The sequence below is a fragment of the Balaenoptera borealis genome (genome assembly GCF_965194805.1).
Source record: "Balaenoptera borealis genome assembly, chromosome: 1".
Taxonomy (NCBI): Eukaryota; Metazoa; Chordata; class Mammalia; order Artiodactyla; family Balaenopteridae; genus Balaenoptera; species Balaenoptera borealis.
Genome location: NC_138860.1, coordinates 177,800,768 through 177,816,829, shown reverse-complemented (window position 1 = coordinate 177,816,829; position 16,062 = coordinate 177,800,768). Strand labels below are relative to the sequence as shown.

General features: G+C 52.0%; 1 protein-coding gene across 2 annotated transcripts in view; it reads right to left on the bottom strand.

The window, feature by feature from the left end:
• The window catches only part of ECE1 (endothelin converting enzyme 1), a 119,728-nt gene that overhangs the window by 46,622 nt on the left and 57,044 nt on the right, over positions 1-16,062 (bottom strand). The window contains exons 1-4 of one of the 2 annotated variants that reach the window (XM_082372730.1): positions 15,026-15,159; positions 14,732-14,818; positions 6,739-6,880; positions 600-812 (exon numbers count right to left, since the gene is read on the bottom strand). In XM_082372730.1, coding sequence (XP_082228856.1) covers positions 600-812; positions 6,739-6,880; positions 14,732-14,818; positions 15,026-15,079 — 496 coding nt within the window. In that variant the 5' untranslated portion in view covers positions 15,080-15,159. Of the gene's footprint in view, positions 1-599; positions 813-6,738; positions 6,881-14,731; positions 14,819-15,025; positions 15,160-16,062 lie in introns of those variants that run through there. The other variant, XM_082372731.1, reaches the window with a different exon arrangement.

The window sequence follows — 16,062 nt, the reverse complement described above, 5'->3', positions numbered from 1 at the left end:
GGCCTAACAAGGTATAAAGAGAAGAACTTTGGTTAGACGGCTTGTCACACAAGCTCGATTACCATGAGGCCAAGGAAGACTTCTGCCTACAATGAATAACCCTCAGATAAAACCGTTGTTAGAATTTTGATCAGCTCACAACCTTAAAATCTGATCTAGTGTGCTCAGCCTTCATTCCTTTTGCTCATAACTTGCAAAACTCACAGTCAGTACTAGTCAAAAACTAAGGCACAGCTTAAAGCCAGAAGAGCAATGACCACAGCTACCAGTTCTTGTGCACCTACTACATGTCACACATACCACGTTAGTGCTTCACACATGTGCTCTCTAGTTCTCGAACCTCTGCAGTTTGGGTATTATTCATCCTGTTCTCATAGATGAAGAAAGTAAGGCTCAGAGAGAAGTAACTTGCTCAGGATCACACACCGAATGATGGGGCAGACATTTAACCCATTCTCACCCACTCCGCAGCCCTTCGTCTCCCCATCCTGCCAAGCTCTTCCTTCAACCAGGCCTGGCCAGGTAGGTCCAGCGGACAGCCGTCCTCTGCAGCCCGTCCACTGGTCCCGCTGCTGGGTGCTTACCGAGGGGATGCTTACCGAGGAGGTGCTTGATGATGGCTTGGTTGTGTTCCCAGAGGTTGCTGAAGGTCCCCCAGCGTGAGTGGCCATCAGGCACGGGGTTGGCTTTGATCCAGCCGCCACAGGCATAGGTGAAGAAGTCCTGGCAGGGGTCCACCGTAGGGTCCATGGAGCTCAAGATGGAGCTGGTCACCGAGATGCAGGCCTCACTTAGGCACACCGAGGGGGTTCCTGGCAGGGGTCAAGGACAAGAGGCCAGTGAAGGGCAGGCAGGGAAGAGGCTATGGGAATATAGTGCAGGTGGCCTGGGGCTCTGGGGTGCCATGCCCCGCCCCAGCCCTGACCAAACAGATTTGGAACTGGACAGTCACTAGACCACTACGGAGAAAAGATTTCAGTAGATTTACGATCTCCTGACGTGTAAAACAAGACTTCTGTCTAGCTGCCTAAAATCCTTTCTATGGCTTTAAAAATTACCCAGAACCAAGGTGCTTCTTTTAATCAGTCCTTCCTTCCACAAATATTCATTTATTTCTTTATTATTCCCTGATGTTCAACAAATTTATTTGCTCATTCATGCATTCATTTATTCAACAAAACAATTACTGAGTATCTTCCAGGTTCTTTGCAGAATGCGTGTGTGTGTGGTGTATGTGTGTGTCTGTGGTGTGTGGTGTGTGTGTGTGGTGTGTGGTGTGCGTGTGGTGTGTGGTGTGCGTGTGTGGTGTGTGTGTGGTATGTGTGTCTGTGTGTGTGTGGTGTGTGTGTGGTATGTGTGTGTGTGGTATGTGTGTCTGTGTGTGGTGTGTGTGTGGTGTGTGTGTGTGTGTGGTGTGTGTGTGTGGTGTGTGTGGTGTGTGTGTGGTGTGTGTGGTGTGTGTGTGGTGTGTGTGTGGTGTGTGTGTGGTGTGTGTGGTGCGTGTGGTGTGTGTGTGGTGTGTGTGTGGTGTGTGTATGTGTGTGTGGTGTGTGTGTGTGTGTGTATGGGTGTGTGTGGTGGGTGTGTGTGGTGTGTGCGTGGTGTGTGTGGTGTTTGTGTGTGTGGTGTGTGTGTGTGTGTGTGTGGTGGGGAGGATATAAAAGGCATAGTCCTTTCCTCCAAGAGTTAATAATTTAGTTGGGGATACCCACATTATACAAGAAAAGTAAAAAGACAACAGTAGGAGAAATGTCTGTTATTTATTCTACCAACATAGACGGAGGATATTGAGTCCACGCCAAATGGGTGATGCAGACAATACGGTGCCAGGACTCAGGAAGAAGGAAAGAGTCTTAGGAACAGAAGGAACTATGAAAAATCATTCCCCCTGAGTACAAGGCAGCAGAGTTATCTCACTGAATCTTCAAAAAAACAAAAATGAAACAACCCTAAGAGATCACTTTGCTTAAGGCCATCTTTACATATGAGGAAACTGGGGCACAGAGAGACTAAGTACCCTGCTCAGTGGCCACTGGGGTTTGAACCCCAGCCTCTCTGCTATGCCTGCCATGGGCCTGGAAGGGAGCCCTCCCGGTGATGACTGGCCAGGAGGCAGGGCAGCCGCATCTGTCAGGTGCTACCATGAGGAGGGATGGGAGTTGGCGCAGGTGGGCAGTGTGGAAGGCTGCCAAATCCTCCAAGTGCCCCCAAAACACAGTGAGCAGAGGAACCAGCTTCCTTTGAGCCGGTTCTCCCAGGACGTGGGGCAGAGGCAAGAGGAGGGGGCCGGACTCCCGCGGCGAGGTTGGTCGGTGGGCTCAAGCAAAGGAAGCAAACGGTGGGCAGCCTTAGCCGTGGCCCAGCCCCAGGTGACGAGATGAAGCTGACTGCAGGAGACGGAGGCTTGTGACGAAGCACACAGGCCCAGCCGCACCGCCTGCTGACCCAAGCTGACCGGCAACAAGAGGGACCGTTTCCTGATACGGGGGCGACACCCCCGTTGGAGGATGAGGACGCCGAGGCTCTGAGCAAGTGAACGGAGCAAGGTCGCTCTGTGGTGTGGGAGTGCCCGGGCTGACCCCACTCCAGGCTGCTGCGGCAACGCCAAGGCCGGGGTTTTCCCACTCTCCCTCACCACCCCTTGGCCAGTCATGCCAGGGGCTGCTGCAGCCCTTCTGGCGCATTCGGTTCCCCACTGCACAGGGAGGAAGGCAGCAGGGCAGGCGTCGGGGGCTGTTTCTTAGACCTGGGTTCAAATCCCAGCTTTCTGCTTCTGGCCTCATGCAAGTGGCCTCGCGTCTCTGAGGGTCGGTTTCTCCATCTGGAGATGAGGAAGAACAGTAGAACCAGTTTCATGGTGATGATCATCTCATGGCTGGGCGGGGGGCTCAGCTCCCTGGAGTCTTAGGGTCCAGTGTTCCCAGGCCAATCCTCAGAGAGCAGAAGAGAATGCATGGACTGGCAGGGTGGTCTTCCTCTCACTCGGAGACACAATGCCAGCTGGGGCTGGGCAGCCTGTGTGCTTATTAACATCTGATGACAAACCCAAAGTCCTGAAGGCTGACAAAGGGCTCAGAACAGTTGCACAACAGCACAAAAATCAGGGTGACTCTATGTCGAGGTAATTACTTGTTTTGAGATGACCGTACAACAATTAAAGATTATTGAGCCCTTAGGCATGAAAATAGAGAAAGGAAATGGTAGGGGACATGGCACCATTTAAAATATCTCTAAATGACATCTTTGAGTTGCATGCTTCCCGACTAAGGGAATGTACCAGAATCTTTATGGGGGCAGGGGGTGGGGGGAAAAAATTTCTGTGTAGTTTGAAAAAGTCTATTCACTATTATGATATAACTTCATATTTGGAAAAGGAAAAGAATACCTATTGTTTTTATACAACAAACTGCAGGAAGTAAAGCTTGACAAATACTTTGCTGGTGGGAAAACACAGAAGCCAGCTGTTAAGAGGGTGATCCTCAGGGAGCAAGACACATCAGAATGTGTGTGTGTGTGTGTGTGTGTGTGTGTGTGTGTGTGTCAGAGAGAGAGAGGTATTTGTAGTGATCATACGGGGACTTGGTTTTAAAACAAACTAAGAAGCCAGCCCCCAGGAATCAGTCTGAGAGGCTTGAGTTCTTCACTAAGCACCTAATCTGCTAGGCACACTGTAAGGTACCCAGGTGGTACTTAAGCAATAATCACTTGATTATTTAACTATTACTGGTTTGTAGATGCTTTACCAACTATCCTTGGCCTAGCAGGTGCTTAATGTACATTTGATTAATTAATTCATGGTTTCCAGGTCCCCTAATCTCCTGTCAACACCTTCAAAAACTCAGCTCAGGCTCCCTCTCCTCGGGGAAACCTTCCCAGACCCTCATCCTTCTCTGCGCCCCTTGGCTGCCTGTGTGTCCGCTATCTGAGCACAGACCATGCTATGTCATGGCCGTCTCCTTGTCTACATCTCCCACTCGAATGGGAGCCTGAGGGTAGGGCCATCATCTTACTTGCATTTATAGTTCCTTTGCCCAGCATTGAACTTGGCACCTAGCAGCTGTCCAATACATGTTTGTTGAATGAATGAATGGCTGAGTGAATATAAGAGCTTTGTCCAGCCCTCGGTCACCACCTGTGGATGCAGAAAATATTTCTTCCCTTTAGGACGTGCATGATCCGTCGAGCAGGTCCCAGATCTAGCTCACAGACACTCGTCTGGATGGTGCCTGGCCTCGACACGAAGTAAGACACTTCAGAATATTTTCCAGAGAATTTATCGTTTGTTTTGCTGCCACTGCTTGCAAAGCATCTGTAAGTTTCTGGAAAGGATGGTGCAGTAGGAAGGTGGATAAATATGTATTTAAGTGCCCAGACATAACTTAAAGGTGAGTCTTTCAGAATCATCAGAATTTGCATTGACTGATGTTTGCACAGATGTGGCTGATGCCAGCCAGCACCTGCTGCTGGGTAATGAGGTTATTGTCAGTATCTGGGGTGGCCGCTGCTTTCCCAGGCCCAGGCAGCTGATAAAGACACATGAATTGGCTCAAGGGTCACCGGATTCCCGGCCCAGCTCCACCCTGGGGGAAGAATTCCCCTCACCCAGGTCCAGCCTGGGGAAAACCCTTCTGCAGCCCCGAGGTGGAAGGGACAGACAGAAGCAGGATTCCTCTCTGTGGGCCCCACCTGGCAATGACAGAAGTGTTTGGGGCCCAATCACTAGAAGCCAGGCCTTGGGGGCTCCCTTCTGGTTTCTGATGGAGAAACAGCCTGGGAACTCCTAGGGGCAATCTCAGGGCAATACTGCCTGCTGGAGTCTAGCCTGCTCCCCATTCACAGGGCCAAGAGCTGGGCAGACGAGGCTGGCTAGGGCCTATACTTCCCAGCAGGGTGTTCTGAACTAAACCTGATTTAGGATGAAGCAAGATGGTGGCTGCAGCAGGACTTCCCTGGTGGTCCAGTGGTTAAGGCTCTGTGCTTCCAATGCAGTGGGCGCGTGTTCGATCCCTGGTCGGGGAACTAAGATCCCACATGCCTTGTGGTGTGGCCAAAAAAAAAACAGGAAGATGGCAGCTGCAGGACAAGAGTGATCAGTAGAGAAAGGCTGTTCCCACTTAGTCCTCCTTCTTGCTCTTTGTTCACTCAATCATTTACTTATTCATTTTGCAAAGTATTTGCACATCTATGGCATGCAGGCACTATGCTAAGCATATATGGTTAAGAAATCATTAATTAATTAATCAGATATGCATTAATCACCTGCTGTGCTAGGCGCATTTGGTAAAACATCTACAAATCATTAAATAGTCAGTTAAACAAGCGATTATTTCTTAGGTACCACTTAGGCACCTGACATAGATTAAGTACTCATTAAATGTTTGTGGAAGGAATAATGAATGAATGAATGAATGAATGAGTGCTTGATCCAGGAGGGATGTAAGGATGACTCAGATGAAGTCCTGCCCTCCCTCCAGGCCCCCAAATCCCTTCCTCATCCCAGTGCAGCATGGCCACCCACGCAGGCCAGTAAATTCACAGTGGAGAAGGCTCAACAAAACCTGCAGTTGATGTTCCCCGATCCTGTGAAGGTTCACCATCGCTCTGATGGGATGAGTACCAGGTGACCAAGTTGATGGGGTTAAACTCTTGGCAAAGCCCCAGAGGCTACTCAACCAGGTGGGCTACTGTCATCAGAAAGCTGGATCTTGGGGCCCAGGGGAGAGATCCTGGAATTGACTGGACTCCCATCCTTATTTTTAACTTGGATCTGCCCTTTCCAGGTCCATAAGAGCTTATGGATCATTGATTCTGTGTAAGGCACTTGCTACATCTACTCAGCCAGACACAGAGAACCAGCCTCAGGCCCCTGACAGTGGGATTGAAGCGGGGTCTGATCATACTGCTATACAAGGTAGGACAGAGAAATGAGATGACAGAGGCACACAAAGGTCCCTGGCTCACAGAAGGACAGCTTTTCTGGGAGTACTAACCCACCCTGGGGTGCACCATGAATTACAAAGCCTGAGCTCTGGGGCCCGCCAGCACACGGTTGAACTCCAGCTGCCCCACTCCCTCTCGCACTAGCCACATGACCTTGGGCAAGTCACTTAGCGCCACTGCCTCAGTTTCCTTGTGCGGAAAACGGGGCCAGAAGCAACCACACCTCACAGGGCTGCTGTGAGGAGGCAATGAGATTATATCCGTAAAGGAGAGGCCTGGTATTTGGTACATGGAAAGTATTCAGCAAACGGAAGCCATTATTGCTATTTTGCTGGAACTAAGGATGGAGGACAGGGCCAGCCCATGTGTCGAACCAGCCCACATCCTAACAATAATAGTACCCGGAGCTAAGGCTAGAGAAGGCCTATTGGGCACCAGGTATGGGACAGACATCATCTCGAATCCTCAGAGACATCCCCAAACTGAGCACTATTTTCTCCATTTAAAGTAGAGAAGACACAGGCTCTGAGAGATTGAGTGACTTGTCCAAGGCCACACGGACAATAAGTTGCCAGGCCAGGATTTGAACTCATGTCCTTCTGACCCCAAACCCTTCACATCACCCATCTGCCCAGCTCCCAGGTCTTGGTCTGTTGCAGCAACCCCAGCCTCCAGACCCAGCTCTTTCCTTGGCCTCGGAGGCCAGGCCTGGCTAGACTGGGGAAGCCCCCTTACACAAGTGGACAGAGCCTGGGGCAGGAGTGAGTGAAGCCCATCACGCAACACGGGGGCACCTACTTGTCCGGTACTGGATGCCTACAGCTGCCAAGCAGGCCACCATTCCTGCCGCCAGAAGTGCCACCAGCACCACCAGCCGCTTCTCCAGCTGGGTCCGTGCAGCCCAGCACCTCTGGCCACTCCGGGGGCTTCGGAAGTTCACCTGTAGGGAGGGAGACAGGCGGGGCAAGGAGAACGTGAGCCCAGGGCCCCCACTCCCCAGGAGAGACATCAGGGCTGCCTGATGTCCCCTCCTGCCTCAGGGGTGGTCTGGTTCCCACGGAATCAGTCCTAATCCAGGAAAGGAACCACCACCCTGCTCGGCAGCTCAGATTCGCTGCTAAACATCAGAGTCAAGCAGTCAACCCAGCTGGGCTTGTGTTTTTTGTGTCACCTGATACGGGTAGAAGAAGAAAAAAAAAGATCAGCTTTTCCCTGTTTCTCCAGTAAGGAGTTAAAAAAAAAACAGGATGTTTGGACTCGCAGGCATCCAGCAGACATCCAGCCGGGCTCTCTTCAGAGCTCCAGCTTCAACAGGCCGGGGGTGACACAACCCCCATGATGACACAACCACGGTGCACACTTCCCAGGGGCACAGCCAGCCTTAGCTGTCGAAACTCTCATAATCCCATGAGGGCTGTGTTCTTAGTTTCTTTTTACAAATGAGGAAACCGAAGTCCGGAGAGGTGAGACCCTTGCCTCTCATCACTCAGCTAAATGGGTAGAGCTCTGATTTGAGCCCAAGTGTATTGATTCTAGAGCCCGCCTGTGGGTCAGAGATTAGAGTCTTGGGAGATGTCAGGGGAGATGCAATGGAGAAATAGCTCCATTGGAGCAGGTCCTCAAAGGGAGGAAAAAATGTCCTCAGCCTAACAGTCCAGCTAAACAGGAAAGGAGGCACAATGGGAGGAAGTGGAGGGCGTGACAGGGCCTTCCAGGCTGAGGAGGAACCCACCAGTCTATAGCACTCAGAGTCCTCGGCCCGGCCCTCAGACCCGAGGCCAGCTGGGGGCTCCCCTCTGTTCTACAAGGCGCTTCCTGCAAAAGCCAGGGCCGCGGGACAGGAAGGGTCCCCTGAAGGTGGGGTTCAGTTTAGTGACATTGTGGCCAACAGTCGAGCACCAACTCAGGGCCACATTGGAAGGACCGAGGGGAAAGATAGACTCCCTTGTTTTCAGCTGCTCACTGCCCAGCAGAGAGGCAGATAAAGAAATAGACTGGGGTGGGCAGAGGTTCAGTCTGGGAAGGCTTCCTAGAGGTGGGGATGCCTGGGCTGGGTCTTAAAGAATAACTAGAAGCTGGCCAGGTGAATGGGGAGGGGAAGGGAAAAGGGGGGCCTGGATCCTAAGGGGTGCCGTAAGCCAGGTGAAAGACCGGGGACTTCTTCCTGAGGGCTGGAGTGATACGATTAGATTTACCCTTTGGAAAAGCCAAGGTGGAAGGAGCAAGGCTTGGAGGGGAGCAGGCATGCAGGCAGGGAGACCCACAGCCTGCCAGGAGGTGAAGCGGGTGATGTCAGGGGAGATGAGGAGACCCAGCCTCTGACCTGTCAGTGCCCCCCAACAGCTGAGGGGACAGGTGCCCCTAGGAGCAGGTCACAGCCTTCAGGGAGCCTCACACTGGTGCCTGGGAATCTGAGGCTGGTCACCTTAGGGAAGGGCATTGAACAGCCTCGTGGTCATCACTGGCTATTCTGTGAACAGAAAATGACTGGGGGTTGCTGCTCTAGAGAAAGAGGAAGACAAGAACTTTTTGTGGAAAAAAAAAAACAGATGGGTTCTACAACCGAGAAAAGGAACTTGAGGCTTGGTGACAATTCTATGGAGGTCCGGGAGGCTCGGACACAGAAGCAGCTGTGTCAGGTGGGGGTCGGGGTCGGGGTGGGCCGCCTCCTGAAATCTCTTAAGAACCTTTTTAAAAACGTGAGACATGAAGATTCTGACCACGCTACTGGTGCAGACACAGCCTGGGACGATGCTGACATGCTCACAGCAATCGACGTCTATAAAGTGCTTTTTCAGAGGCATCAATTCTCTCATGCAGTTTACCCTGGGCACCGGTATTTCAGAGGCCCCCCAAAGGATTTGCCTTGTCTGGGGATGCTGACATTTACTTTTCCTGGGCCCCTGAGCTGGTCTCACCTTCTGCCTCCCACTCTGGGCTTCTCAGTGCCCCCATTACCAAGGCTCAGCTCGTTGGGGGAGAGGGGTGAAAAGCTAAGGGACGGAGCGACCTTGGTGTAACAGGTACCCCGTCCCCTCGGAGGCCAAGGATCACAGCCGTCAGGGCTGGGGAAGCAGAAAATCCTCTCTTATGCGGACAGAGCAATATCGAGGTGCAGGGAAGCTGAGGAGGTGAAAGGGAGAGAAAGAAGAAATAAAAGGGAGAGGATGAAAGACAAAGGGAGGGAAGGAAAAAAAGAGTAATCATGGCAGGTATTGTTTGAGGGCTTTCTGTGCTCCTGGCATCACGTTCATTCTATTTTGTTGCTAGATGATGCTATTCTATCTTCACAACATCCCTAAGAGTAGGTATGAATACTAGCTCCAGAAGAAACACAGGAAGTGGGGCGAGGAGACAGCGTGAGAAAACCCACGTCCCTCCCGAACCCACAGCCTCAGCCGAGTGGCCACGCTGGCCCCCAGGAGCAGCAAGCCGAGCTGAGCCTCATCGTTTAACGTCAAACAAACAGATGGTGTTCACTGCAAAACTTAAATAGAATTAAGTCAGAATTAAATTAAAAATTCATAGTTCTAGGCAGAAATGGCAAACGGAATTTGAAAATAGGGTTTTTAGCCTCTGTACTATTCTTTGCTCGACTTGAACTACCAGGTTGACGGGCCTCTTGGTTTCTGCACAAGCCTCGTGTCTGAGGGCAGAAGAAATCCAGAGGCATCCTCCCGCGGCAGGAGAAGTCACCGGGAGACCGCGCCGGGCTCAAGAGGCCTCTCCAGGAGAGCCTGTCCAACTCCTGGGTGCAACGGACAGGGCTGGGGCTGTGGGTCTGAGCCGCTGTCTGGCTCCGTGCTGTCTCCTCCCTGAGCCCCTCTTGTCCCCGCCTCGCCTCCTTCAGAGCCGGCCTTTTGGAAATGAGGGCGTGCTGATCACGAGAGGAGGGTCTGCAGGGACGCGGAGGGTCGGGGGATTAGTGACGGGCAGCCCTCTTGGTCTCTGGAGAGGTAACAGGTAAGGGGCATCAGCTAAGGTGCAGAGCTGACGCCTGGAAGATGGGGTAAGGATGACGGTGAATGCTCAGCTCACTGGCAGGCTTAACATCTTAGCGACTGTCGTGTGAGGCAGAGAGAGAATGAAACAGAAAGGAAAGGAGGCGCTGGCAAGACAGGTGGAGAGGGAGACCGAGAAGGAAACAGAGCTGGAGAACGAGAAAGAGGCAGGAACCGTCTAGCTGTCTAGCCCAGGAGTTCCCAGGGTTTCCACGGCCAAGGGAACAAAGCCCTGATGAGGGATAAATATTCGGTTACAGAAGTGAGGGCCTGGTTCAGCAAAGTTCTGCAAGAACGAGTTCTGCAGGCGAGGATGGGACACCACGCCGGGGCCCAGGAGACAAGCCAGCAGAAGGGGCGGGGAGCCCAGCTTTCAGAGGAAGCAGGGGCTCCAGAGGGAAGGCAGAGTCTTTTCCTGAGTCGCCGCCTGGCCCCCCAGCGACCTGGGCTGAGTGGAGCAGCGAACAGGAGTCAGTCTGGCCAAAGGTTTGGCAGGGAGCGCACACGCTGCAGCCCAAAGGCCAGACCACTCCGTGAGGGCTGGCAGGGAGGCCTGGCTGCCTGCCTCGAAGTCAGCCTTTCAGAGCAGACAGACCAGGGCAGCCTGGCCCTGCGTGATATCCTGCCTCCGTCAGGGTGTTAGGTTGGGGAAGTTTCTTCTAGCACAGTTTCTATATGGTGAGCTTCTGGCTGAGGCCACTGGGGCCAGGCCAGAGTGAAACTGTAACGCCCTCCTGTCCTCCCCATTTCCTTCCTGAGCCCTACCTGCCCCTCTGCCCCTGTGCCTGACTCTCTTCCAGTGACTGAGAACAGCTTATAGTAGTACCTGTGGGGAGGGAGGGGACTCCTTATATCTAAACAGGATCAAAGTCTAGTATTTAGAAGAAGCACTTTCCAGCTCTCTTGGCTTCCCAGAGAAACACCCAGCCTGCTGATGACACGATGGCAAGGGAGAAAGGGCACAAATCCGAGAAGTCAAAGGTCAGCCTTGACTTTATCAAGATCCCTCGTGCAACCCTGGGCAGCCTCTGGACCTCAGTCACCTATTTTTAAAATGAGGAAGTTGGATGAGGTGCCAGGTCTGACCAGCTCAGATCCTAGAACAACTCGAAGGCCAGGAGTATAAAGATCTAACAGGCAGGTAGAGCTGAAAGGGTTTCCTGGTAAAGCCAAGAGGTCTCTCTAAAGTACTCAGTGGGACTGTCTCTGAAATCACCTGCGAAAGACAGCTCTGTGCATGGCGGGGGTGGGGGTGGGGCGGGTAGAAAAATGAGAAAACCACCACTAAGAATTAAATATCTCGGCTTTCCTTTTTCTTGAAAAAATTGATTTTTAGGATTAACTGGATGAGTTTCAAAGGTTTTGGTAAACAGTTGTGGCCCTCTGCTCCCCAGTTTAGGCTGCAAGTGTATCTTTAGCTATTTCTCTTTGAGCCACTGGGGTGTGAGGAGACCAGGCAGCCAGTTTGAGCAGAACAGAGGCAAAGCTATTATATTTAGGGCATCACTGAGCTATCATGCCTGGTGAGTTTTGATAATGATCCCGATAACAACCAAATGCATTTCCTGTGCAGTATACATGGTGCTTTCACTTATATTGTCTCACTTCAATCTCTGCGACAGCTCTGAGAGGTGGATTAATATTAACCCCATCTTGCCAAAAAAAGCGGTTTAAGTGAGTAGTTTTCAGGTCTCAGAGCCCATGAGAGGCGAAGCTGGGGCTCCGTGTTAGAGATGGGGCTTTCAATTCTGTACTCAGTCCACAGTGACTAATTTTAGTTGACTGTAATTAACTTGTACCTCAAATATGAGATCAAGGAAAAGAAAAATCCTTTCAGGTGAGGTACAGGTAGAAATTTGCTCCAGCTAAATACAGCACTTTGTCAGCATGTTCAGGCAAAAAGGTGGCAAGTTTGGCTGAAAGATGCAAGTTTTCATTTACTAGTGTTGGTATCGACGACTTTGAAGTTCCGAGAACCAATGGGCTTCCAAACTTCGAAAAATCAAGTAGCTGATTTTTATAGCTGCCCATCAAGAGAGGGAGATTTTGGGGGACTGGGTCCATTTTAAAAAGCCTAAAATTGAGGGAGCAGTTGCGTTTCTAGCAATCACTCACAGGAAATTATTCGAAAGTCTAGAAAATGGTCACCCACAGTTTTACAGATATTGGGCCTACTGTCCAACTGTAGCAGATTGAGTAAATATACTTTTATATATTGGTACCATAAAGTATTATGATTTTTAATGGCAGCATGTTTTGGAAGTATTTTTTTATTGTATTTTATTTTTTTGGTCCCACCACATGGCTTGCGGGATGTTAGCTCCCCAGCCAGGGATCAAACTTGGGCACTCGGCAGTGAAAGCGCCAAGTCCTAACCACTGGACCACCAGGGAATTAGCGGAAGTATTTTTAAAATTGAGGTACAGTTGATGTTTACAAAGTTTTTAACAACATAGAAAAATGCTTATGAAGTGGCATTAAATGAAAAAAGCAGGACAAAATATTGTGTACTTAGAGTGAGCTCAACTATATTCTAAAATATATATAAGCAAATGTGAAAAACCAGAAGCGGTTATCTCTGAGTGGTGGGGTTACTGTTTCTTTGTAAATCTTTTTTTATACTTGACTCTTTTTTTTTTTTCCCACAAATGAGCATGCAAAGTTTTTATATTGGAAAAAAAATCCCTATGATTAAAAACATAAAATTAATAGAAAACTCTGCTTTGTAAGATGAGATAAACAGGTTCTCGACTCTTAGAAGAACAATTGTTAGCTAGTTCACGTTTGCTTTAGGGAAGTCGGGGAGTCTCAAGGAAAGCCAGGCTGGGTACCCACAGAAATGCCTCCAAATCCTTGGGGCAAGCTTTTTGCCTTTTCCTGTAGTAAAAGTGGGCGATTTACCCAGTTTGGCAGTTTGGTGTACTGCCAACCAGTGGCAGTATGCACTCCAACCACATGATAGCTCTGTGACCACAGGAATGTCCCCAACCTCTCTGAGAGTCAGCTTTGTCATGTGTAACATAGCCACAGGGGCCCTTACCTCATGATCAGAAAAAAAAACAAGAATCCTAGCAGGCCCAGAAATATGCATTACATCCATTTTCTCTAACTCCATTTTACAGATGAGGGAATTGCGACTTAAAGAGATTAAGCTGCTCACCCAAGATCACAAGTGGTGTCAAATTCAAAGCTGGGCCCCCGGCTTCAGAGACTGGGCTGCCTCCACTCTGCCAGGCAGCCTCAGGCGGATGAATGTACTTTGTGGCCTGAAAAAAGGCTATACCCACGTGGGTTGCTGTTATGATGACAACACAGCATATTATTTTGTTGTGAATCCCGAAATGCTTCTGTGCTGATATATTTAGAACCTTCTGTGAAAGATGAGACTGAAAAAGATTGCTGATTAGATTCTGTTTTGATTTGGGAAGGGAAAAGTGCCTGCCACAGAAATCTAATTTCCTGCTGGATTTAGCCTCTTAAGAAGGGTCTATGGGGAAGAGGGTCTAGACAGACTGGGTTTGATTTCTCACTCCCAGATTTCTAGCTCTGTGACCTAAGGCAAATTGTCTCCCCTTTCGGAGCCTCAGTTTCCTCATCTGTAAGTGGGAACAGTAATCCCTATAGCTCATGGGGGTGGTCCTGAAGTTAAGTGGGATGTAGGTAAAGGTGCTCTATTCCAGCGGGCAGACCACTTGGGATCATGAGTTTGGATCTCCCTGGGCCTATTTAACCAGACTGGAGGAGGGACTCAATCAACGCTGTTTCCCTTTACTAATATTATTATCCCAGCTTCTAAGAGCCTGAGTAGGGTTGGGCCTGGCAGCCTAAGTTTCCACACACCCTAAGCTTGCCCTTCGGAGGAGTTGTGATTTGTTGTCAGTTCACTGGGCAGCCCCAAGACTCTCCTCAATGCCCCCCTTGGTCAACCCGGCAGAAGTCCTCCTGGACTGAGCTGCTCCAGCCCCTCTTTAAGCCGGTTTTTCGGAAGTCAGGTCACAGGGCCCCCTTGGGCATCCTTCATATTTCCAACTCACTCCCATCCACCTGCTTGAGTCCAAACCCAGCCAGGGATGAGGTCCTGGTCAGGACTGTCCCAGCTCAGCCCCACAGGGGAAGAAGAGCAGAAGGAAGCCACACTCACTGGTCTGCTACCAGGCAGGGAGGTGGTGGGCATATTGGAATCCCACAGGGGCAGACCCTGGGTGGGGGAGGAATTGGGCTTCCTGAGTAGGCTGAAAGGGGCAGGGAAAGGGGGAGCAGAGGATGGGCTCCAACCCCCAGCAAACTCAGGGACTGGGGGGAAAGAGGAAGAATGGGGTAATGCCCACCAGACAGGGTGACCACCCACCCCAGCTGGCCGAGGACTGACGGGATTCCAGGGCTTTCCATGCTACAACTGGGACAGTTTTAGACTCTGCTGGTAAAGGGCTGTGCGACCCTGGGCAGGTCTCTCAGTACTCAGGGAACGGCCTCTTCTGTGAAAAGAGAACTGGACCAGCTCACCTCTACAGGATGCTTCAACTCTGCCACCTGGCCTGTAGCCCCAGTAGCAGGTGGTCGGGAGGGTTTGGGGAGGTGCAGAGCTGGGGAGGGGAGGCCGGTGGGGGGAGTCCAGCGTCTCAGGGGCACTTCTAACCCAGAAAGACTTTTTCAACAAGGAGCCCAGAGCTGCCGGTCTGGCACTGGCCCCCTCCCTCCCGGCTGGCAGGATTGGGGCGGGGTGGGGGCGGCACCAGCGCGACTGCCTGGTGGGCCTGGGCTGGGGGCTCACAGAGGGCCCGGGTTCCTACCTGCAGGTGGTTTGGGTACACGTCACCCTCGGAGAGCGAGTCCACCAGGTCCTCCTCGTCCAGCGTAGCCCGCTTGTAGGTCGACATCTGCAAGGCCAAGTGCAGCACGGATTCTCTTAGCGCCTCCATGGCTCGCACGCCCGAATGGGGAAGCGGCCACCCGCCGCCTCCAATGCCGCGCCCCGCCCCGGCCGGGACACCGAGACCGGCCCACGGACCGGCCCGCGGCGGGGGAGGGGGGTTCCCGCCTCCCTCCGCCACCCCCCTCCCCGCTTATGCAACACCGCGCCTCACCCCCAGCGCCGACAGCGCGGCGGCCACCGGCCACGGCGGCCACAGGCTCCGCATGGTGCCCCCAGCGACGCCCGGATCCCCGCCGCCGCCGCGCGCGCCCGCGGGTCTGGGCCGGGCGGGCCCGGCTGTGAGGCTGGGCCGGGCTTCGCACCACCTTCGCGGGCGGGGCCTGATCGGCGCGGCTCCGGTTCCCTCCCTGGCCGCGCGGGGGAGACCACCCCAGGGCCGGAGTTCCCGGGGAGATGGAGGCTGCTCCCTTTCCCAGAGGTCGGGGTGGAGGGGCCTTACCCGAGCAGGCAGGAAGGGGGCTCGCAGCAACCCCTCCTTCGAAGAAACGTTAAGCTCCCCTTCAAATAAACCTCTACGGCAGATACCAAAAGTCAGGTATTAGGAAAGTACCCCTAATTTGGCCTACAACAGTCAGGAGAGAGGTTCCTCTCACCATTGTCCCTTACGGGCCCCAAGAGCAGTCTTGCCCATTGGAGCTAGAAAGATTAGGGGGAAAAAAAGAGGTGGTGTAAAAAAAGGCATGTGCCTCCCCTCTCATTTCCGCCTTCCTCTAGCTCAGGGGTCTTTAAGTCAGAGTTCATGATGATCTCAGAAAATTCCAGAGAACTCTCCTGACCGAGAATGAAAAATGTTATGTGTGTGCGTTTGGGTGGCTGGAGGGGAATCCCATGCTTGTCTCCAGGCTCACAGGTGTGACCTTACCCTCAAAACATTAACAGCTTGGGGCCTAGTTGAAAATCAGGAAGGTGACCCTTCCCTCAGATGTGAGGTGCTCAGGCACTCTCCCTCCCACCCGAGACCCCAGACAACCCTAACCCAGCAGTTGCCCAAAGGACCCTCCGTGTCCAGTGAGACCTGGAATCCCCTGCATTTATACGTTTTTCTCAGCTTTCCAAAGTGCGCCTCTGTTCATTCCCATATTTGACTCTCACAGTCACACGTGTGTGAAGGAGCAGGCACAGAGGGCTGAGGTGACAGCCAGGGTCACAGCCACAGTGACAGCTCCTGAGGTCTCCTGGCTTCGCCTT